The sequence below is a fragment of the Salvia splendens genome, chromosome 20, assembly GCF_004379255.2.
Source record: "Salvia splendens isolate huo1 chromosome 20, SspV2, whole genome shotgun sequence".
Lineage (NCBI taxonomy): Eukaryota > Viridiplantae > Streptophyta > Magnoliopsida > Lamiales > Lamiaceae > Salvia > Salvia splendens.
In genome coordinates this window covers 4524556-4548842 of record NC_056051.1, presented here as the reverse complement: position 1 = coordinate 4548842, position 24287 = coordinate 4524556, and the positions used below count along the sequence as shown (strand labels likewise).

The following is a 24287-nucleotide window of genomic DNA, read 5'->3' as shown; positions in this document are numbered from 1 at the left end:
GCTTGAAGTATTTTTTTCTTGTGATATATGTTTCCTAGTTTGACTAGAATTAGGGCTCTCTAGTTGCTTATAAATAGAGGTGCTCCCTCATTGTTAAATTATTCTGAAATTATATAGTGAAATCTCTGGTTTGACATCGCCCCCAGACGTAGATACACATTGTATCGAATTGGGTAAAAAATTTCTTATGTTCATTCTCTTTCATATTCGTGATTGTCTGTGTTTATTTCCCAACAACTTCTAATGGAAGAGAGGGAGTATTATTTTTGAATTTTGGTTTGACTTCTATGTCGCCCTGCTTGTTGACACTGATGAATCTAGAACTAAAATATAAAATTCATTCCACAATCCCACTCTTACTATATAACATGCTAACAAATTCCAACTTCACAACATAAACTGTTTACATAGTATTTTAAACAATAGCTATGCCACAAGCATTATAACCCATTATTGGGAATACCAATAGAAAATGCATATCGTGGACGACGTCTTTCTGTTACCATTGTTGCATAGATCCTTTGGAGAGTGTTCGTTGCTTCAATCATGTTGATTCTCTCATGAGGTGTAGTGGCTAAACATTTCATTGCCAACTCAAAAATTGACAACACGTATTGCTCCTTTGCACAAAAATCCTGATCTTCGCTAGATAGCAAAGCGGGTGCAATAGGAACTGAGTTTTCTTGTAATGATTCACTTACCCACTCTTTCAACCTCATTTCCCCATCAAACATATCATCTGTTGGCTTCTTCCCTGTAAACATCTCGAGCAACATTATCCCGAAACTGTACACATCTCCATGTGTGGACACTTTCCCTTCCATTCCCAACTCTATCCGTGCAACATGCATGATAAGCATTCGATTAAACATTGCTATTTTTATAAAGAAAAAACTATAATATCATTGAATATGAAAAGTTTAGAATTATGTATCACCTGGTGCTGCATAGCCGATAGTTGCCAATGTTTGTGTTTGAACGACAACTTCTCCATCGTCAAAAAGTTTGCCAATACCAAAATCACCAAGATGAGCTACCATGTCTTCATCGAGCAAAACATTGCTTGGCTTTATATCACGATGGACAACTGGGAATGTGTGGCCATGGTGAAGATAGTCCAAGGCGGCCGCAACGTCTATTGCTATCTTCAGTCTCTGGATAAGATCTAGACAAAGCATGTTGGAATATAACCATTTATCCAAGTTCCCATTCGGCATATATGTGAGAACCAAAGCTTTAAACTCTGGGCTACTGCAACATCCAATAACACGAACTATATTTCTGTGTCGAATGCTCCCAAGTATCTCAGTTTCAGTATTAAAGCTCATTTCTGCTCCTTTTAATTGCATGTTGAAAACTTTTACTGCAACTTTCAACCCATCAGAAAGTGTTGCTTCAAATACTGAACCAAAACTTCCTTTTCCAAGAAGGTTGCTCTCACTAAAACCATTGGTTCCCCGCTCTAGTTCTATGTAAGAAACTCTTCTATATTCCGTCACAGGTAAAATAGCAGTGGGAAGTAGTGTTGATTTCCTCGGTTTAAATTTATTTATAAACACAAGAATGACAATCACCATAGTCACAGCTATAATCACAGAAGGCACTATAAATTTCATCAAGCTTTTTGATCTATGATGATTTTTTGTGCACGGTTTAACTTTAAATCTTATTGGACCACAAAGGGCAAGGTTGTTAGAAAAAGATTGATCACTCAAGTTACCAAAACAACCCCTATTTGGAATTTCCCCAACCAATTTGTTGTTGGAAACATTGAAATGCTCAAGAAAACGAAGGTCTTCTAATGACTTGGGTATAGATCCAGAAAGGTTATTGTAAGATAAATCCAATGCTTTCAAATTTCTAACATTTGATAAGGATTGGGGAATAGATCCGTCCAACAAATTATTCGATAAGGAGAGAGATTCTAATGACTCACAACCACCAATTGAGCTGGGGATATTACCTGAAAATTGATTATAGGATAAGTAGAGAGATTCTAATGACTTCAAATTTCCAAGTTGAGATGACAATTGACCAATCAAATGATTTGAGGACAAGTTCAATATCACGAGGTCGGTAAGATTCCAAAAGTTGGGAGGGATGGTGGAATTCAACAGGTTGTAGTCTAAGTTGATGATTCTCAAGGATTGAACTTCACCTAAACACTCTGGTATTGAACCCGCAAGCATGTTTTCGTAAAGGTACAACTCCCCCAAATTATTCATTCGGCAAACGTCGTTAGGGATAGACCCTCCCAACTTATTCTCGTAAAGATACATTCGTTGGAGTTTCTTCATATTCCCAATTGATGGTGGAATGGGTCCACTCAGCTGATTACCTCCCAGTTCAATAAACAACACACTACTTAAATTTCCAATTTCAGAAGGAATGACACCCACGATGTGGCTGTCTTCCAGCCAAATACTTTGAAGAGAAGAGGAAAAGTTCCCAATTGAAGCAGGTAGGACACCATTCAGTGAATTGTCTGATACCTCCAAGTACTTCAAATTTTGACATTTAGTCAAAGAAGAGAGAAATGTCAACTCCTGAGTTGAAGATTCCTGTCCGCTCAAATGATTTTGATCGAGCATTAGCATCTGAAGTTGTTTCAAATTACCAAGGTCTGGTATGGAGCCAATGAAGGAGTTGCTACCCATGTAAATCTCGATAAGTTTAGAAGCATTGTTGATGGTGCTTGGAATAGGACCATTGAGTCTGTTAAAACTCAAATAAAGTAATTCAAGATTGAGAAGTGAAATTCCCATATTTGAAGGAAGAGTACCTGAAAATTGAAAACTCATTGAGTGAAAGATTTTTTTCTTTAAGGTTGAATATGGAAGACTTAACTACTTTCTTTAAGGTTGAATATGGAAGACTTAACAATGCAGCTACTTTCTAGGTTTCATATAAAAAATCATCTCTTTTTGGGTTGTATTCGCAATTTCGCATGTTATCAAAAGAAAATGTTAAAAGTGAATAATGGTGAAAAGAAAGTTGGTGATAAGCTAAATGTATATATAAACATAACTTGCTATAAAAAACATAAATGTCGAACTTTCTTTAAACAATATGCAGAAATCGTATGATAAAAGAAAAAAAATTGATGACGCACCTATTAACAGTGGCGAAGCAAGAAATTTTAAAATGGGGGACCCAAATTATCGTTAATATTTATAGGATTTTTTCAATATTCGTGACATCGGTAGTTCGAAATAACTAATATTTTCAATACTGTATAATGGATGGAATTTTTTATGATGCTTTAAATATCACCATAGAAAACATCAACTAAAATATAAATTATAACAAATACTCTCTCCATTTTTTAAAAATAGGGACATTTGAAACGGCACGGGTTTTAATGCACAATTTGGTAAAGTAAGATAGAGGGAGAAAAAAATTGGTAAAGTAGGAAAAAAGAAGCGAAAAAAGTAATGGAATTAATGTTAGTGGATTATGGGGCCCACTTTAAGTTGCTAATTATAGTAGTATAAGTGGTAAATAAATTGATGTTTAGGGGTGTAAAGATTTTCTAAATTGAAAGTTTGAAAGTTGCTATTTTTAAAGAACGTAATAAAATGGAAAATAGTTGCTATTTTAAAAAAACAGAGGAAGTACTAGAATACAATAATTATTTTTTTAATTATTAGCATAATGATGGAAGAAAACAGTTACCAAGTGAAGAGAAATTATGTTCCAAAAAAAGTAAAAAGTAAAAAGAAACAAAAATATTCACATTATGGTTAATAAATAGCATGAAGAATGACAAAGTTGCATAAATAAAAAGACATGGACAACAAAAGAGTTTCAGAGAATAAAAAATGAGTAAAACTGAATCGAACTCGGGAAATATTGGACAAGAACCATGTCTCTGACCAACTCGGGATATACATGTTAATTTTTTTGTCTACATATATTATAATAGTTAAGAGGATAATAGTTAATTCATTGTTCTATTGTAAAATAAGTATAAATTATAGTCATATTTCCGATTTCACGTGACGGGTGCAGCAAAAATAGTTATAAAATAATTGAGACGTTGGCATTTGCATATATATTGGCTGAATGTGCCCTTCAAATTAGTTCTCAAGTGTATAAAGCATTTTGCATTTGCTCAGATCAATTGGGAGCCTGATATTTGAATTACTTGAAGTTATTGTTGTAAGAAACAAATCAGAAATTTACTTTGCAAACTAAACTATATATGAAAGCACAGTGACCATATAGAGAGAGCATCCATGTGTTCAGGAAAGTTGATATTTACCAGATAAGCTGTTGTAGCCCAAGTTCAGTCCTGTCAGAGTAGATATGTTGACTATGGAGGTTGGGATATTTCCAGTTAGAGAGGCCTTTGCAAGGTCTAATAACTCTAGTCGTGTAAGTTTCCCTATTTCGGCTGGAATTCCTCCTGAAATTGTGATATTTAAAGAAAGTCTACCATTGATCATCGCAAGAATTAAATTGCAATTTCTAATATGAAAGCTGTTAAGTTAAGATACTCCTATATTTGAATATCCAAAATAAATACTTCTACAAATCAAAAATGAAAATCGATATATTTGCATACCTTGAAAGTTGTTCCCACCCAAATACAACTCCTTAAGCATGCTCATGTTCCCAATTTCGAACGGGATGTTACCACTGAGATTGTTGGAGGATAATGCCAAGATCTCAAGATGTGTGCATTTCCATATATTTGGTGGAATTGGCCCTTGAAGTTGATTCCCATAGAGTTTAAGTGTTTTGATGTTTGACATATTGTTGCTGCACACGTCACTTGGCAGCCAACCTAATAGTTTTAAATAGTTTTAAAGAAACAAAGTGTTAAATAGTTTTATTTTTCCACAAAGGGAGTGTGGATCGGATATTTCAAATTATAAAAGTACCTTCAAAGTTGTTATGATACAAATATAATTTCTCTAACTTTGGAAGATGGTGAAAAGTTGGGATGTTTCCAGACAAAGTGTTGTTAGCGAGGTCCATGAATTTCAATGTAGAAATGTTGAACACTGAAGATGGAATATTTCCGGTTAGAGAGGAGTGTGGGATACTTAATGTCTCGAGCTGTGAAAGATTCCCTATTTCTTCAGGGATCACTCCTGCACTTTTGGAAGTAGAAAGATAACATGAGAGGATGTCTTTTAATACAACAATTTGCGTATGAGCTTTGTTTGTTACAGCAACCTGGTTTCATCATATAATCATTTATTTTTTCAAAACCATGCATCATGTAAATCATAGTTGACTTTGTAAAATGACTAACACTTTTGTAAAAAAGAACTACTGCCTTTGCCCCGAAAAAGGAGTCCATAGTTGACTTGACACAAGTTTTAATAAATGTAAAGTAAAAGAAGGAAATGCTTAGTGGAATATGAGCCTGATCACTTGTATATATTTTAGTTTTCTAACAAGATGGGAGTGTAATAAGCTAGTGAAATATGGCCTGATCACATGTCTCATTTGTTAGTTGAATGATTTTTTATAGAAACGATGTAGAAATCGTTAGAAAGAGAGGCATATGCATAATACCTCTGAAATCATTATAGCCGAGCCACAACTCTCTAAGCATACTCAAACTTCCAATTTCACTTGGGATTTTTCCATTGAAATGATTAACAGATAATTCCAAGTCCTGAAGATGTGTGCATTTCCATATGTTTGGTGGAATTTCTCCAGAAAGTTGGTTGGTCCAAAGACTAAGTACTTCAATATTTGGAAGACTGTCGCACATATTACTTGGGATATTTCCAGACAAACTGTTGTTATAGAGATACACGTATTTCAAGGAAGATATGTTGAACAGTGAAGAGGGAATATTTCCTGTCAGAGAGGCGGCTGGGATAATTAACACCTCTAACAGTGAAAGATTCCCTATATCTTGAGGGATCATTCCTGCATTTTTACAAGTAGAAAGATATTAGGAAACTCAATCGTCCCATTATGCTTATGAGTAAGTTTAGTTTGAATAGATGTCTGATGGCCTAATTTGCACAAACAATAAATTGACAAAAGTAAAATAAAATTTGCACAAACAATAAATTGACAATTTTGTCGTGTGATGCCTAATTTCATTTTCTATTGATGTTTTTGCTTTGTATGTTGGAAATGCATCTAAAATTGATAACTGGACGCATTTAATATTAATGTAAAATTGATAAAGTAAGATAATTATAAAAAAATAATTAAAATATTAATAAATGAAACTCACTTGACTAGAGAGATACTAAAATGGTAAAATGAAAAAATATAAATATTTTTTATGGATGAAGGTGGTATACAGAATAGACAATATAATTGCTTTCAAATCATTTATCCATTTCAAATTATGGAATAGTAATATAGAAATCAAATGTAGAGGTAGTTAAATAGAGATGCGTTTACCTCTGAAATCGTTCACGCCCAAGTACAGCTCTTTAAGCCTACTCAAACTTCCAATTTCACTTGGGATTTTTCCATTGAAATGATTGGTAGATAATTTCAGCACTTGAAGATGTCTGCATTTCCATATGTTTGGTGGAATTTCTCCGGAAAGTTGGTTGGCCGAAATATCAAGTGCTTCAATATTTGGGAGATTATCGCACATTTCACTCGGTAGCCAACCAGATAGGCTATTATTTCTAATTCTAATTTCTCTAAGGGAAGACACATTGAAAATAGCATATGGTATGGACCCACTTAACTGGTTATAGTTTAAGTTTAATATTTGTAACATCTGGTTTTTAGTATTGTTAGACAATGATGAAGGGATTGTACCTAAGAAAGTATTCTCGTACAAATAGAGTTTCTCTAATTGAGGTAAACTGCCCAACCATGTGGGTATTTTTCCGGTGAATGAATTTGCTCCCACATTCATCACCTTCAAGCGACGCAGTTTAGAGAGCTCAAAGGGTAAGATCCCCGTGAAACTGTTGAAACTGATGTCCAAATATCTGAGAAACGTAAGGTTTCCGAGATGTGGAGCAACAGTTCCAACAAGGCCGTAGCCAGAGAGATTAAGAGCTGTGATACGGCCGTGTTTGAGGCCGCACGACACACCAATCCAATTACAGAGTGATGTGTTGTTTTGGGACCAATTGGTGCTCAAGATAGCATAAGGGTCGGAAGTGATGGAGTTTTTGAAGGAAATAAGTGCATGCTTATCAGTGGTGATAGAATTGAAGGAGAGGGCAAAGCTATGTAATAACAAGACCGAAACGGCAAATGACAAAATAAAATTCTCCATTAGTTTTGTGTTTAGTTTCATTTGGTAGACGGTGTTCTTTATAACAGACTCTTTATAGTTATCATTTGATATAAAAGGAGTATGAGTTTTAAATTTATTTGAGTCTTCGTCCATGAAATATATATAAGCCAAAATATGCATGTGGAATTGATTAATGGGATTCTTGTAAACGTATATATGAGGATGAGAAGGATACTTGTATGTCACTTTCTGTAATGTGGAAATTTATGTGGAAATTTATGACGATGGGAAGGATACTTGTAATGTGGAAATATATGTGTACTAACAAAATGAAGACGATGTCTATATATGTGTTGAGTATTCAATGGGGCAAGTGATGGTCGTCGTGTCAACTCAACTTGCCACCCTTTTATTTTTTGTTTAAAATAATGCAAACAAATGGAGTATACGAGATATGAAGATTTTGTATGTGGTTTCAATTAAATTCATATTTCGAGATATGAAGATTTTGTATGTGGTTTCAATTAAATTCACAAATATGAAGATAAAATGATTGACTAAGCAATGTTCGTCGTCGTCAACTCGACCTGTCAATAGATGGAAGGTAATTTTGTATTTACGAGAAAAGTTTGGATAGCTAATTAGAAGATTTTTATATATAAAAATGGAATAATATAAAAATTTCACCAATGTCGAAGTATAATTAAGTTGGTAGAACACTTATCTTCTAATCGATACATTGGAGTTGCGGGTAGATGCCGGAAAAATATATAGAGGTTAACTTTTATAAATATTGAGTTGTGAACTAAACATACTACATATTTAATCTGAAATACAATCTTGCAAATTGAGCAATTCATCATTTTAAGTTAGACTAGTGCTTGAGATGATATTGTTTAAAGGTATGTAGGATGTTTAAAATTATGCGAAGGATACATGTGCATGTTGTCCGTCTGCAGCACATGGTATTGTAGAAAGTTATATGTACTAACAAAATATGGGATAGATTAACGAGAAATGTAACAAATTCCACTTTATTTATCTGTGTGTATATTGCGTCGTCGTAGTCAACTAAACTTATCATCACACTTCTATTTTTATTTAAAAATAATGCAAAAAAAAAACTATCAAATTGAAGTATTCCAATATTGCTATTATAAGTGGTGTCTATGAGTTTCTAAAAAAATAAGATAAATAGATTTCTAAAAATAAACATATTCGAGGCTTAATTTGTGGATTACTAAAGATAACATGGACTAAAGATAGGAAAGGTTAAAAAACAAATGTAAACAATTTCCAGACTGTCATTATGTTTATACATTGTATTATGTGATTAATAAGTCTGTCGTCTTCGTCAACTCAACTTGGCACACTTATATTTATGTTTTATATTTATGTTTTACTAATGCAAGCAAATATACAAGATAGCTATGTGGTGTCAATTATATTCACAAAAATGAAGATAAACTTATTTAGGATTACATGTAATATACTGAAAAATATATAAATGCAACTTAATATAATACTTCCTCCGTCCCACACAAGGTGTCCCATTTTTTAGTGGCACGGGATTTTAGGATGAATTGTTAGGTGGAATAAGTGAGAAAAAAGATAGTTGAATATTTTAATGAGAATAGATCAAACAGTGGTTTATTTTCAAATATAGAAAGTGGGGATCTTGAATAAGACAAACTAAAAAGGAAATATGAACATCTTGAATGGCACGGAGGGAGTATTGATATGGTTGCAGTATAATCAATTGGCATGACGCTTATCTTCTAATCAATACATAGAGAGTTGGGGGTAGATGGCGAAAAATCTAGATGGAGGTTGAATTTTTCTAAATTTTAAGTTTGAGATTTTGATGGTTAATTTTCTTACTATTGGATCGGAATCCGATTAGTACATTTTTTACAAGTCAAATCTTATCCTATCCTTTTAATTTTTGCATTTTCTCACAAGCATAATCATAATTTATTGTATCTTTAACAGAATGCAGTTATTAGTATTTTAAATTTTTTCAATTGAATTTCAATGTCCCTCTATTGCTACTCCATTAGTTCAATAAGTAGAGATATTTTTTTTAGACACGAATTTTAAGAAAATTATAAAATGAATTAAACAGTGATAACGTAAAGTAGGAAATAGATTAATACATAGAGTGATATAAAGAGAATAAATACAATGGAGATGTGTTGTTTTTTGCTAAAGAATGTAATGATTCAATTATAATCGGACAATCCAAAAAGGAATGTAACTGAGTTACGGTAGGACTAGGATGGAGAGAGTACTATTTAGTGATTATTATTTTATGCGAAATCAATACTTGAGTCTTCGTCAACACACGGTGGACTATTCTTCTTGGCAAGATGAAATAAATTGTTGAATATATTTTGTATATGTAAAATTGGATCCTTATGGTTGAATAATATCATCGACAGATCGACTTATGTGTGGTGGGAAATTAAGATTGAATATCCACCCTAATAAAGTTAATAATAATAGTGAATTAGTATATTCGATTTGGAGTTTAGAAATTATAATCAGGTTTATGCGCTATATTGATATTAAAAATACATATATTGGTGCCTGATCTTACTCGCAATCGATTATGTGACACGTAATTTATGAAAACGTATTAATCGTTTGGGTATTTCATAATGGCATGGTTAGAAGTGTTTTTTTCTATTTTCTTCCATTTCTTTAAAATTAATCTGCTTATATTTTTGATAAAAAAAATTCTATAATGAAATGAGATCCATAATCATTTTCTATCATTTATTTTCTTTTAATATTATTTCTATTTTACTAATTATGCATTAAAATTCGCGTATTGATCTGTTAAGGAATGCCTTTCCTTAACGATCGGATTCCTCACAAAATCAAGAAACAGAGACCGTAGTCGTCGAGCGCCCAAGAGGTTTCGGTCGGCGATGACGTCGGTCGAGGGGGATGCTGGGCGCGAGAGAGGTTCTCGACGGCAGCGTTGATGATAGTTTCTTGAAGCACAAATAATTGAGCCAATTCACGTTAATTTTCATAGATTCATTGACTAATTATTATGGAAGACTCCACACGTATTTATAATATGTGTGGATACAAAAAAGATATGATAATCCCTAAAATATCTCTACAAACTAATAATAATAGAAGATGATCTAAACAAAATAATATAGTAAAAGAGACTCGTATCAACTCCCCCACGGTTAAAATCCACCTTGTCCTCAAGGTGGAAACTACGAACCAAGGACGAGAGTCGAACGCAGAAGCTTTGGCGAGGTATCTCCTCCTGGATCAAATGTAAATGAGCACGGACGTTGTTTCAATCTCCAATGACCTACTATTGCATATTCGATGTTAACCTCCTCAACGAGCATCCTCATGATCGTAACCCGAAATGGTTTGTTATCAAGTTCCCCCATCCTCTTCACACCCATACGAGAGTATATGGACTTGTCTTTCAACCCATTAACAGTATCTTCGCGAGCATCCTGTAGCTCCTCTTTATACCGATTATGGAGCTTCTCTAGTATTGAAGGAGACACGAGGGACCATGTATCCGCATTCACTCCCTTCACAGATGTCTTTGGAATACAAGCATCGAAATCAAATGTTGCAGTTTTACTTGAATCATGAAGACCACCATCGGCATCAATTTTATCCAACTCTATAGCTCGTACTTCTTCATCTACTCCGTGCTTATCACCAAGCAAGGCAATCGACTGATTTGTTACACCAACCACATCTAAATTAGATGCACCATGATCACCCACACCGTCCACCTCTATTTCTAATCTAGAGTCCATTAAAAATGAACTTCCCAGATTGTCACTATGCTCCTCTAACAAATCATCTTCATCCGCATAACATAGGAAACGTTGTTTACACACGTGCCCCATTACCCAATTTTTGGGGCAATGCCAACACAATCCCAGACGGGAACGCTCCGCCTTCTCCGCCTGAGAAACCCGAATTAAAGGGGGGCGCTGCTGCTCCAGAGCCCATCCTGAACTCCCCTGTGTCGGCCCTGTACCAGGTGCAGACTGAGTCGGAGGGTGGTTGCTGGAGGTCACCGTTGTGCCACGGTTGTCCCTGTTCTGCCAAGGGCGACGAGTAGCAGTGGAAGGCTGCAGCTGAGGAGCCCTGTTTGCTTGGGAGTCAGCAAATTCCAACGTGAGAGCCATTGCTGCGGCTAGGGACTACGGGCGATGAAGCTTCAGCCGCTCCTGCAAATATGGTTTAAGATCTGCCACAAATAAAGTGAAGAGGTCCGATTTGGAGACTCCCTTAACCCGGTTTAGATATTTTTGGAATGTGTCATGGTACTCCTCCACCGTTCCTGTTTGTGTGAGCTTGGCGATCAGGCCGTAATAATTCTTGAAACTCTGCCTATCAAAACGGTGTCGCACATCTCCCAAAAATTCTTGCCACGTGACGAAGTCATTATTTGCACAATAGTTAAACACCCACTCCGAAGCCGGGGGGTCAAATAACATCACCGCATAGTGTAATAGCTGTGCCTCCGGCATCATCAAGTGATCAAAATAGTAATGAACCTTGGACACCCAATTCATCGCATCCGATCCATCGAAACGGGGTGCCTGCATCCTCACCAGCTCCGTTTTTGTCGTACCCAGACGCGTGTGATTGGAATCGTTGGGGGGGATCCCAACAAGAAGTTGGTCTGTCAAATTGCTGCTCAAAACCTCCCCATCTGCCTCGGTGATTAAGAGTACCCGGCGGATTCCAGCCACCACCAGCACGACCTCGCCCGGCACGGCGACCACGATCCATCAATGGGCCCTCGTGAGAAAACTGGTTAGGGTTTCGTGTCTGATACCCTCTCTCCCCTGGATTTCGCCTGCGAAAACCCTCGTCCACCCAATCATCGCCGTCATCAAACCCTAAGGGCGGTTCCACATCGTGAGCGATCGCGGGTTCAAGATAATCAAACCGTCGATCTGCCTCGTCCTTCCAAACTTCAAACTTGTCAAATTTCTCCATCAAGCAATCCCGTTTGTGGACAACCGAATCATCGGGACGCGTCTCGTCCACGGGTCTACTCTCGAATTCACTGTCCTCAAACTGCGGGCGTTGGTAATTGGCAGAATCGCAGCGGACAACAGGCTGTTGTCGACGCGAAAATCCTTTCGGAAAAGTATCAGGGCGATAAGCACCCAAGGGCGCTTTTCTGTTGTTGTTAAAGCGTTTCATGAGTTACTCTCAATGAAAGCACCAGTTGTTAAGGAATGCCTTTCCTTAACGGTCGGATTCCATATTTCATATATTCATTGACTTATTATTATGGAAGATTCCACATGTATTTATAATATGTGTGGATATAAAAAAGATATGATAATCCCTAAAATATCTCAACAAACTAATAATAATAGAAGAGGATCTAAACAAAATAATATAGTAAAATAGACTCGTATCATGATCTGGAACCTTTATTTGTATGTATGGAGTATTACACTTTTGGCAATATGTTAGGAACACACGAGGAACACAGGTGATGGCTAAGCCGCCTCAAGTCTCAACCAACACTATGCATATGATGAAGTTTCCTTTTTTTTTGACACTTATAAGTGAAGCTTTCTAATGAATTATACACTTATAAATAGGTATGCTACATCCATGAAGAAGCAAGCACAACACAAATCCCACAAAATATAACCATCATATTTTGATGGAGCAACTAAACTGAAAGCTGATCCGTACAACTAAAGTTGAAGCAGATTGAGTTAATTTATTTACACTAATTGGTTATTCAATTTTTAAATAATCGCTAACTAATTAACAATACCAAATTAAGATCAAATTTTAGCCATTAGATTAGGAGATCTAGTGGTTAAAATACTGCCACGTGGATTATATTTAATATAAAAAATTATTAAATAAACTTAAAGGGTATATAAGTCAATTTACGTAGGTGTTACGTAATTTTCTCAATTTAAATAATTTTTTAGTAAAAAATATATTAAATTAAAACTAATTTCATAAGGATTCTAACGAGATCTCAATTGCATACGTTCCGACGATGAAAGGATAATGAAATTTTATAATTTTTATTTCAATTTTCGTATATGTTGATAAACATATTCTATATCAATAAATGCATCAAACAATCTCAACATAATGTATGTATAATATCAATAAAACTGGGTTTATATATTCTGATATTTGTGTTGAGATTCTCATGTCACTACGTTGATATAAATAAATCGTGAAAATGATTATGTTATAAAAGTTTTTACTATTTAATCCTTTTATTAATATTTTATCTACTATTTATTGGAATACATGAATTTTATTCTTATTCACTTATTTCAAATCTAATAGTTTAGTATTGATCTTAGCTGAGGATTGAATAGTATATGTATTCTAACACGACCGTGTCATCTATTGCCGGATGAATGAAGTATATATACCGGTAGACTGGTAGTAGAAAAGTTGAAACGTGTGGGTCCCACCTCGTCAACTCAAGACCTCACGTCTCAATTTTGTTTTAAAATAATGGGAAATAAATCTACCAAATTGGAGTAATATTGATCTGCATGCCATCACTGCTATTACATGTGCTGTCATTCAATATATTGTACTACCATGTGAAAGCCTCCATATTTGACTAATGGTTTTCATGAAGGTAAATAGTAGCTGCAATAAATTATTTCATGACGTGAATAATAGATGCAAAAAATGTACTATAAATTGGCTATTGAAGTTAACTAAGGGCATCCGCAACGAGGATGTCTCATCACGTCTTGGGAGAACGAGATGGCCACGAAGGGACGCATTGCACGCATCCTGTCCCCAAGAGTATTGCTTGGTCGAGAGACGACTGTCCCTCCACGCACCAGACTCCCCTCACCCAATCAACATGCTCCGCGAACACTACTCACTCCCCCTCTAGTGCGCTTTGTTTGAGATTTTTATTTTCATTTAAAAATATAAAATTATTTTCAAATCAACCTTCATTCCCAAACTCAATATATATCCATTAGTCAATAGACTTTTACCATCATTTTCATTTCAATTATCCTCCAATACTTTACAAACTCATCTGCAAATACAACATTCAATAAAATATAAATTTAAATTTTAATAAATTTTTATTGTAATTTAAATTTAGAATAAATAAATCATGAAATAAAAGATATAGAAAAGGATAAAAAAAGAATGAGGTAAAAATAGGTGTCCTTATCCACCCTGGACCGACGATGTATATATACTCCTGAGTTGGTGAAAACATAACTGTGCATCCATCAATTTATCATTATACTATATTTGAACCTCATTGGTGAAACAAGAATGTGACCCAATTTTGTTCCCCACCACTTCGTACCTTTTTGTGTTGGTGTTTCCACTAATTTTAAATGTGCTGTCATTCAATATATTGTAGTACTAATTTTATTCTCTATGATATTTAGCCATTTAGGTATTCAATCATCAAATTTTTAGGCCAATCACCCAATTTTCTGTAAATCGTGAATTTTTTAATTGTTAGAAATTTAAATGCACTTCCGAAATATTGGAAAACAATTGTCAATATATACTTTATGTGATAAACGGGGCAAATAATATTTCTTCTTTATTACTCATCGATAAACAGAGTAAATTTTTTTCATCAAACTCCAACATTTTTTTACGATCTAGACATCTGGTACTACAAGAAAATATCACATACAAAGAAGAATAATAAAAGAATCAAATTCTAGCCAGTGTAGAAAACAAATCATAAAAAATAAGGTTAAGTGATAAGGTATGTATGTTCTCATCTGATTCTATATATACATGTAAATAAATACGACCTCCTTCCCATTTAAAATAGAGTACAAAATTTTATGCAATGTAATTAAGAGAATAAGGGGTAAAGTAAAAAAAATAAGAGAAAAGATACAAGGTAATCTTTACATTTTAGAAAATTTCGTTATCACATAAATCATTTTTTGGTCCCAAATGTTGTTTCATTAATAAAGATTACTACTCAAGTATTATTGATACGATCATGGAAGCCGTGCATCAAAGATGTCAACTGGAGCTGGATTCAATTAGTAATCGCTCAATCAATATGACGTCCAAATGCTTTCCAAATGCAACCAATGTCTCCGCCTTCGAAATAGCTTTGCATGAGTATTTCAGCTAAATAAATAAATAGTTATAGAAAGAGTAAACGTCAATTTTTGTCCTAAACATACGATCAAAATACGAATTTGGTCCAAAATATTCATTTTTTGAAAAACAGGTCCATAATAAATAAAGATGTCACTCCTTATTTTATGGTTTCGTTAAAAAACTAACAGTCGGCTCTAATTGCACAGTGACATAACCGTTGATTTTTTGACGAAACACAAAAAAGGACCACTCCGACAGGGATTTCATTTATTATGGACCTGTTTTTAAAAAATGAATGTTTTAGACTAATTTATATTTTAGTCATGTAGTTAGGATTAAAATGGACCTTTTAAGTCTTATAGAAAATAAGAAAAGAAAAAGGTAGGTGGATAGTGTAAATTGTCAATCCTCTTTAGACTAATTGACTCACAATATATCTGCAAATGCTCTAAACTATAATTAGTAGTAGAAGTTTCTTTGACGCACTGGGTGGATTAAAAAATTTAACTATAATTAGTCGATTTTGCACGCCATTAGTGGAATTTTAGTTGTAGTCATCCACATTTGAAATAGTCAACAATCCCAACCCACACACGCACGATCTTGTAGTTGTACATCACCTTCACTTAATGAGCTTAGTTATCTTTAATTATTTATTTTTTTCTTATATTTTGTAAATGAGCCTTATTATTTATTCATACTCCTATTAAATATAAATATTCTATTCCGTTTGATTCAATGGTTAATGGGAAAGAAGTCTCAACTTAAAATAATGATGCACGGAGATTAAATCCACCCACAATCTATTTTAATTCAAAACATATCCACATATATAGGCTAAGCACTATAGGGACTTTATCAATAGTGGTAGTATTAAAGTTTTAATTTCACATTATACTATAATGATCAAATGTAAAATTTACATGAGAAGACTAGTCTAGGCCTTTTTGGTGTGGGCTGAATTAGAACTTGAGTTCTGGTTAGTCCAGTCCAGCCCTGCCCAACTATAAGATGGATTGCACAAATAAATATTGCAACCAAATTTATATAGACAAGTGAGATCCATCGTCTAACTAACTTTTTTCATTCACTTTTCTTAAAATTTCTTAAAATCTCTTAAAATCTGTACCGAGAATAAATGAGACTCCTATTCATGGACGGAGAGAGTACTACATAAATAAAAAACTTGTACTTGCCTTCTTGTTTTAACCAGTGAAAAATCACTCTAAAATCATCATTACATCTTATATTTTAGATATGGTTTTAGAAAACATTGTAATTTATAAGCACAGTTTGTGAAGAAAAACTTATAAATGCGATGTTGGTAGTAGAACTACTTTTTACAATTTAATCGTGGAAACTGTAGAGATTGAAACAAAGTTAAGCATAAAACTAGTTGAATAACATCAAACATCAAATTTTAAAGAACTAATACAAAGTTTTTGGTGTAAATTATAATGTGAACCTCTTTGATTGGTAGCTGGATTAAGCAACAAGCAACTATATTTGCAGCTCTCAGTAAAATAGTGCTCAAACCTACTCTGCATTTGTATGCATTCACTCTTGGTAAAATTGTGCTATCAACAATGCAAAATTTACACTTGACATGGTAAAATTTTCCTATATTGTATCGTTGTCTCGGTGTTCCTTATCCCGATGTTAAAGTTATATATCTTCATCAATATTATGAAAAAAAACACATTAAAAAGCAAGATAGCTGAATCTTCATTAAATAATGAACAACAGTGACAAACAAAGTGATTTCAGCAACTATATATCCGATCTATCAAACCCCGTTACTAGCGATCCTAACAGAAAAAGCAGATCGTGGACGACGAGTTCCTGTTCCTGCCATAGTTGTAGCATAGATCTTGTGCAGAGTAGTTGTTGCTTTATCGACTAAACATTTCATTGCCAATTCAAACATTGATAACATGCATTTCTCCTTCACAACGAAATGTTGATCTTCACGTGATAATAGAACAGGCTCCATCAATTCAGTTGTTGTTTGTAGCCTTAATGCTTCACTTACCCACTGCTTTAAGCTCCTTTCTTCACCGAACATATCGTCTGTTGGCCTTTTTCCAGTGAACATCTCTAGCAGCAATATCCCAAAACTAAATACATCCCCATTTGTCGACACTATACCTTGCATTCCAAACTCTAATTGTGTCACATGCATTCAACATTTTGATAGAATTAGGGGAAACATTTATATATGACAAAATTTAAGTTGAAAAAGTAGAATCATGTATCACCTGGTGCTACATAACCGATGGTTCCCATTGTTTGTGTTTGGATGAATGTTTCTCCTCCGTCAAAAAGCTTGGAAATACCAAAATCAGCAAGATGAGCATCATGTCTTGATCAAGCAACACATTGCTTGGCTTTATATCACAATGAACGATGGGGAATGTGTGACCATGGTGAAGATATTCCAACGCTGATGCAACATCTACTGCTATTTTCAATCTCTGTATAAGATCTAGACTATGCATGTCCAAGTGTAACCATTTATTCAAGCTTCCATTTGGCATGTACGTCATAATCATTGCTGTAAACTCTTTGTTACAACAAAATCCAACAAGCGAACCAAGTTTCTGTGTCGAATGCTACTCAATAAAGTAGTTTCAGCCTCAAAGCTCCTTGTTGCTCCTTGAACTTCCATGTTGAACACTTTTACTGCAACTTTCACCCATCAGAAAGTATTGCTTCGTATACAGAACCAAAACTACCTCTTCCAAGTAGCTTGATTACACTAAATGAACTTGTTCCTCGTTCAGGTTCTATGTAAGAAAATATTCCGCATTCCATAGTTGAAATATTAGCTGAGAGTTCTACTTTTTTCCGTTTACGCATCCTCATGAGAACAAGCATTACAATCACCACAATGACAACTAAAATCCCCGTCGGCACCATGAGTTTCTTCAACCATAATCCATGATGATTTTCTGGGCAAGGTGCAACTTGAAATTGGATTGGACCACAAAGATCTAAGTTGTGGGAAAAAGACAGAGCAGTGAAGTTATGAAAGTTACCCCCCATCTGGAATTTTTCCCTCCAGTTTGTTGTTTGAAACATTAAAGTTTTCAAGAAAGATGGTCTAGAAAGATTATTGTAAGATAAATCCAATGTAGTCAATCCCTTAACATCTCCAAATGATTGAGGAATGGATCCACTAAACATATTATTTGATAAGCTAAGAAATGTTAGTGATTCGCAACCAAGAATTGAGCTGGGAATAACATCTGAAAATTTATTAGATGACAAATCCAAAGAGTTTATCATCTTTAAATTATCAACTTGAGACGACAACTGACCGCTCAAATGATTGGAAGACAAGCTCAGAATCACAAGGTCTGTAATAATCCACAAACTAGGAGGGATGGTAGAATTCAATAGGTTGGAACCTAAGTTGATGAGTCTCAAGGATTTAACATCACCCAAACATTCAGGTATTGGACCCACAAGCATGTTACGAGCAAGGCTCAACTCCTCCAAATGATACAATCGACAAAGATCGTTAGGGATAGAACCTATCAATTGATTGTCACTGAGATATAGTCTTTGGAGTTGCTTCATTTTTCCTATTGTTGGTGGAATGGCACCACTCAGATGATTACCATCCAAAAATATGTTTAGCAAACTACTAATGTTTCCTATTTCAGAAGGAATGACACCCGAGATGTTGCCAGATGTACTTCTGGCAACATCTAGGAGCTTCAGATTACCAAAGACGAAGTACTAGAAAGACGATAAGACGAAGTACTTCTAGGAGCTTCAGATTACCAAAGAAGGGTCTGGAGCCACTGAATGAGTTGCCAGGCATGTCCAAGATGATAAGTTTAGAAGCATTGGTGATAGAGCTTGGAATTGGGCCACTGATTCTGTTTTCAGCCAAAACAAGCCATTCAAGGTTGGGAAGTGAACTCCCCATATCTAGTGGAAGAGTAGTAGAAAACTCATTGTACGAAATTGATAATGTCTTCATTGTTGATATATTGAATAAGGACGATGGAATGGATCCATATAAGGAATTACTCAAGTATTGGCAGAGTGCCAATCTCTTGTGGTAATTCATCTGTCATATATATCCACATTGAATAGTATTTCACATTCCAAGACACATGGAGTAATAATTTAAATAGAACCGGTCATTCACGTACTCAAATCGAAGATTTTTTTTATCAATTTGGATAACACGGTTATTTAAATTTTCCTAACTGGATGTATTTACTTAAGTAATTGTTGTTATCATAGATAATGTTCTAAATGCATAGAAGCCAAAAAGGAAAAGTTGTTAAATCGGTAAAATCCATATGAGAAATTAAGCATTGAAACTCAGGTTGAAGGAAGTCATAAACAAAAGGAAGAAAGGATCAAGTATAGAAAGGGAGATAATAATGTACTCCTATATGAAAGGGGGAATCTCATACCTTGTAAGTTTCAGTCCATTGATTTGATATTACAAAAACTTAACAACAATCATTAAAATTCATATTTATGGTTCTTTTTTCGTGCAGGCTGAAAACAGGTTTGGGTATCTATTGCAGGCTCTGGATGTGCCTAATCTACAGGTTTTAGGATTAAAAGGGACTTCAATTCTAACACCTAATCTACAGGTTTCTCATCTAAGGAGGGGGTTTAATCTGTAATTGTGATCGACTTAATAACTCTAGGGACACCAAAAGGTAAGACAAATAGATTGGATAAGAGCTTGGAATTGTACATCGGATCCTTGAGTTCTATAATTTTCTCCATATTATCTTTTAACATCCTGTTTCACATCTTGTTTACTTGTTTTTCTTTGTTTACTTGCGTATTATATGCTTTTAGTAGTGTTAGAACAAAACCATATCTTTCCAATTGTCTAGATAGTAGTCGACATTTGTTCGCGGTAGTTAAGTTGGTACAAATTTGTCTCTGGCGGATACGATACTCTTGTTTGCTAATTGCTACACTAATCCAGTACACTTGCGGGTATTACTTGTGTTAAAATAAGTTGAGTCAGCTATTAATTCTTTATATTATAAAACTCGACATGGTTATATGGTATATAACTCTTAGTATATAAGATAATTGTAATTTTACTTGTAGTCATCCACATTTGAAATACTCAACAATCCCAACCCACACATGCACGATCTTGTAGTTGTAGATCACCTTCTCTAAATGAGCTTAGTTATCTTTAATTATTTATTTTTTTCTTATATTTTGTAAATGAGCCTTATTATTTATTCATACTCCTATTAAATATAAATATTCTATTCCGTTTGATCTTTTATGAAGGGTTAATGGGAAAGAAATCTCAACTTAAAATAATGATGCGCGGAGATTAAATCCACGATTTATTTTAATTCAAAACATATCCACATATACAGGCTAAGCACTACATGGACTTTATCAATAGTGGTAGTATTAAAGTTTTAATTTCACATTATACTGTAATGATCAAATGTAAAATTTACGTGAGAAGACTAGTCTAGACCATTCTAGAGTGGGCTGAATTAGAACTTGAGTTTAGCCCAGCCCAGCCCAACTATAAGATGGATTGCACAAATAAATATTGCTCTACTTTTCAATCATATATAGGCCTATTAGCAGTAAAGTCTTGCAAGTAAATTTATATACACAAGTGAGATCCATGATCTCGCTAACTTTTTTCCATCCACTTTTCTTAAAATTTCTTAAAATCTATACCGAGAAGAAATGAGACTCCTATTCATGGATGGAGGGAGTGCTACATAAAAAAACTTGTGCTTGCCTTCTTGTTTTAACCAGTGAAAAACCACTTTAAAATCATCATTACATCTTATATAAGCACAGTTTGTGAAGAGAAACTTATAAATGCGATGTTGGTAGTAGAACTACTTTTTACATAATTTAATCGTGGAAATTGTAGAGATTGAAACAAAGTTGAACATAAAACTAGTTGAATAACATCAAACACCAAATTTTACAGAACTAATACAAAAAAAATTTTGTAAATTAATGTGAACATCTTTGATTGGTAGCTAGATGAAGCAACAAGCAAATATATTTGCAGCTCTCAGTAAAATAGTGCCCAAACATACTCTGCATTTGTATGCATTCACTCTTGGTAAAATTGGAAAATGTGAAAATAGTGCTCAAAGATAATAAAAGAAGCCAACAAGATGAAAAATGAATTACAAATAATTTTAGTTGGAAAATGTGATATAAGGTCAATAAAAAATAGACAAGATACTAATATCATCTGCATGTTTCAAGAATTAGGTAGGTACTTCAAAGATGTCTTGGTCGATCGTCGGAGTTGTGGTCATCAGCCAAATCAACATCATTAGGAAAGAACACTACCAACGACTCAAAATAGAAAGTTCCCTTTGTCAAATAGTTCAATACACTCTTAAGTATTCTGCGAATTTCGTGACGTCCTTTTATCATCTTGAGGATTTTGATGTTGGGAAATGGAGGAGGACCTTGCTCAATGGAATCTTCGAGAAACTTACATTTTCAAACAAACATTACCATCAATACATGTAATTAGCAACACTAGTAGGGTAGTAAAACTGTAAAAGTAGTAGTGTGTGAGAGAGAGACGGTAGTAATGAAGGTACCCTGAGAGTGTCCAAAGTGAGCGTAACATTGGTAGCATTTCCAAGTTGGTGAAGCAACCTAACACATTTCTGATGCAACAATTTCCGATCGTATCTAACTCCATGAATGTCTAAATACACTTCCTTCAACTTCGGGAGATTCATTATCGAGCATCCCAAAATTGAATAACCCTCGTATCGAAACGAGGAAAGCAAAGGAGCAGAAATCTCTTCGAAAAGAGGCGGGAATTCAAAGATTTCAAGAACTCTAAGCTTGGGAGCCTTTAAAACATGGCTGTATGTCCAAAACCCGCGCAGAGAAAGGTTCTCAAGCTCCGGGAGGTTGGCAAACGGCTCGGTCTTATGATCATCGTCGAAGATTAAAGTGGTTTCAAGACAAAGGGTTTTCTAATTGGGTAAAGAAAGCCGTCCTCGTACATAAATCTCGGAGCCTTTCTGGGTGAGCTCGAGCTCCCTCAGCGTCGTGGAGGTGAAGAGCGCGGCGGGGAGCCTCAGAGTAGTTAGGCCACGGTGGGGCGATTGGATGCGGAGGGATTGAACGCCTTGATTGATGGCGTAGAGCACGCATTCCTCTACGAATGCCTCATCATCCTCAAGGACCCGAATTACGCTGTCGAATGAGAGGTGGAAGCCGTGAAGAGGGGCTGCAGCGTCGCGGTGAGAGAGGAATTGGGAGACGCGGCGGCGCCTCCTACCGCCGCTGCGGATGTGCAATCGGATACCCAGGACGGAACGCCAGAGGTCTTTCCATCTCTTTGAGAGAATGGTTGTCTGAACGACTTCATAAATGTCGATAAAGGAGAGGATGTGTTGAAGAATTTCATCCGGCAATTGGTTGATTCTGTCTTCCGCCATTCTTTCACGCCAGAGCTCTATTAGGGTTGAAAGAGGGTTTAGACAAATTTTTTCCTCGGCTTCCTTGAAGATATTGAGATATGCTTGTAGATATATGCTCGTATCAAATTACTATCTATTACTATTAATATTTTGTTATCAATTAATAACTTATCAAGAAAATGTTAGAATAATTATTAAAATATAATTATTACATCAATTATTTATTCAACTACTCCCTCCGTTACGGCTAAAATTGTAACGACCCGCTAAGCCGATATTATTATAAACTATATTATTAGCTTGATTATTTATATAAGTGACTTTTAGGCGATTAAATCCGAGCTACGATAGATTGTTGTTGTTGTTTGTTTGACGATAGGAAAGTGAATAGAACACGTAAATATATTACACTTATATGAATATAATAAATTTAAATAAGATCCCAAAATCTAAATTTTAATGTCCGATACATCCAACAAAAGTCCAACGAAAATTTATTTTAATACATCCTGCGTTCTAAGAAAATCGGGTACTTCAACGCGGACAGCCACGAACTTGAACCGATTATACCTACACCAAATTAAAAGAATAAGTGAACAAATATTTAAATAATTAATTTAATAAACAAATAAAATTAAAAAAAAAAGAGGGCCGATCCTATGTATCAATAGCATTAAATGCTGCATTTAATTTGGAGATAGGAATGTAGGCAACTTGCCAAACCAACTTGATGCCCACGTCTCATGCAGCCTTTTTTTGTATACATATGTATAGTTATAACAATCACTACACCCCTATCACAATCAAGCTTTCCAAAGAATTTACATAGGATAGAGGAAGGAGAGTTGCAGACAATTTAGGATCAAGTCCCCCACATCCAACAACACTTTATTCTACATCAAAAGGTAAACACCAAGCCTTTCTTTTCTTTCATCTATGTACAAGCATGCATATACAATTTCAAAGTTAGAATCTGCCCAAATTTGAAATTTACAACACCTAGTCTAATAGTATATTTCATCTTCAAGTCTTCCAAATTACAAGAAAATGACACATTTGATCAAGAATTTCCCCAATCACCTCAATGAGCATAACAGAAGATAGCAAATAGAATGATACCATAGCCAAAGACTGATTCCAGTGAAATAATACCACGATTTAGCCTATTCACACCACATGCTTGATCAATTTAAGAACCATCAAATAAGAACAAGTAAAGAGAAAGTGGGGAAGGAGACTCAGCTTAAGAGGAGAAGCAGCTCGGCGAGGAAGGAGACGGCGGAGCAGCAGCCGGCGAGGCGGCGAGTTGCTGGAGCTGGCGCTGAGCGACGCAGCAGGCGGCAGCCCTGCTCGTCGAACAGCCGAGGACTTCTCCGAACTCGACGAAGGGATAGAAAACGATGGAGGAGAGAGTACCGCTGACGGGACTCCAAAATTTCCGTCGAGGTAGGCGCGATTTCGCCAGAGAAAGAGGCGCAGCTCCTTATATTCTAAATTAGGGATTTCAATTGGAAATTTGGAAATTCAGGGATTTGTTTTAGAGTTAAGTGATGTAA

At 35.1% G+C, this 24287-nt stretch overlaps 4 protein-coding genes across 4 annotated transcripts; all 4 read right to left on the bottom strand.

Annotated features, from left to right (window-relative positions):
- Positions 1 to 306: 306 nt before the first annotated feature.
- LOC121782945 (putative receptor-like protein kinase At3g47110) lies at positions 307 to 7335 on the bottom strand. Its single transcript, XM_042180957.1, has 7 exons — positions 6382 to 7335; positions 5530 to 5892; positions 4887 to 5099; positions 4568 to 4789; positions 4265 to 4408; positions 938 to 2782; positions 307 to 832 (listed from the first exon to the last, which is right to left on the bottom strand). The coding sequence occupies exons 1-7, from the start codon at positions 7241 to 7243 to the stop codon at positions 441 to 443; spliced, it is 4041 nt and encodes a 1346-aa protein (XP_042036891.1). The 5' UTR covers positions 7244 to 7335; the 3' UTR covers positions 307 to 440.
- A 9749-nt stretch (positions 7336 to 17084) lies between these two features.
- On the bottom strand, positions 17085 to 17584 carry LOC121781323 (probable LRR receptor-like serine/threonine-protein kinase At3g47570). The gene is made up of 2 exons (XM_042179068.1): positions 17557 to 17584; positions 17085 to 17461 (listed from the first exon to the last, which is right to left on the bottom strand). The coding sequence occupies exons 1-2, from the start codon at positions 17582 to 17584 to the stop codon at positions 17085 to 17087; spliced, it is 405 nt and encodes a 134-aa protein (XP_042035002.1).
- A 405-nt stretch (positions 17585 to 17989) lies between these two features.
- On the bottom strand, positions 17990 to 19235 carry LOC121781322 (LRR receptor-like serine/threonine-protein kinase FLS2). The gene is made up of 2 exons (XM_042179067.1): positions 19068 to 19235; positions 17990 to 19018 (listed from the first exon to the last, which is right to left on the bottom strand). The coding sequence occupies exons 1-2, from the start codon at positions 19233 to 19235 to the stop codon at positions 17990 to 17992; spliced, it is 1197 nt and encodes a 398-aa protein (XP_042035001.1).
- A 2814-nt stretch (positions 19236 to 22049) lies between these two features.
- LOC121782159 (FBD-associated F-box protein At4g10400-like) lies at positions 22050 to 22785 on the bottom strand. The gene has a single exon (XM_042179885.1). The coding sequence runs from the start codon at positions 22747 to 22749 to the stop codon at positions 22282 to 22284; it is 468 nt and encodes a 155-aa protein (XP_042035819.1). The 5' UTR covers positions 22750 to 22785; the 3' UTR covers positions 22050 to 22281.
- Between the last annotated feature and the right edge of the window lie 1502 nt (positions 22786 to 24287).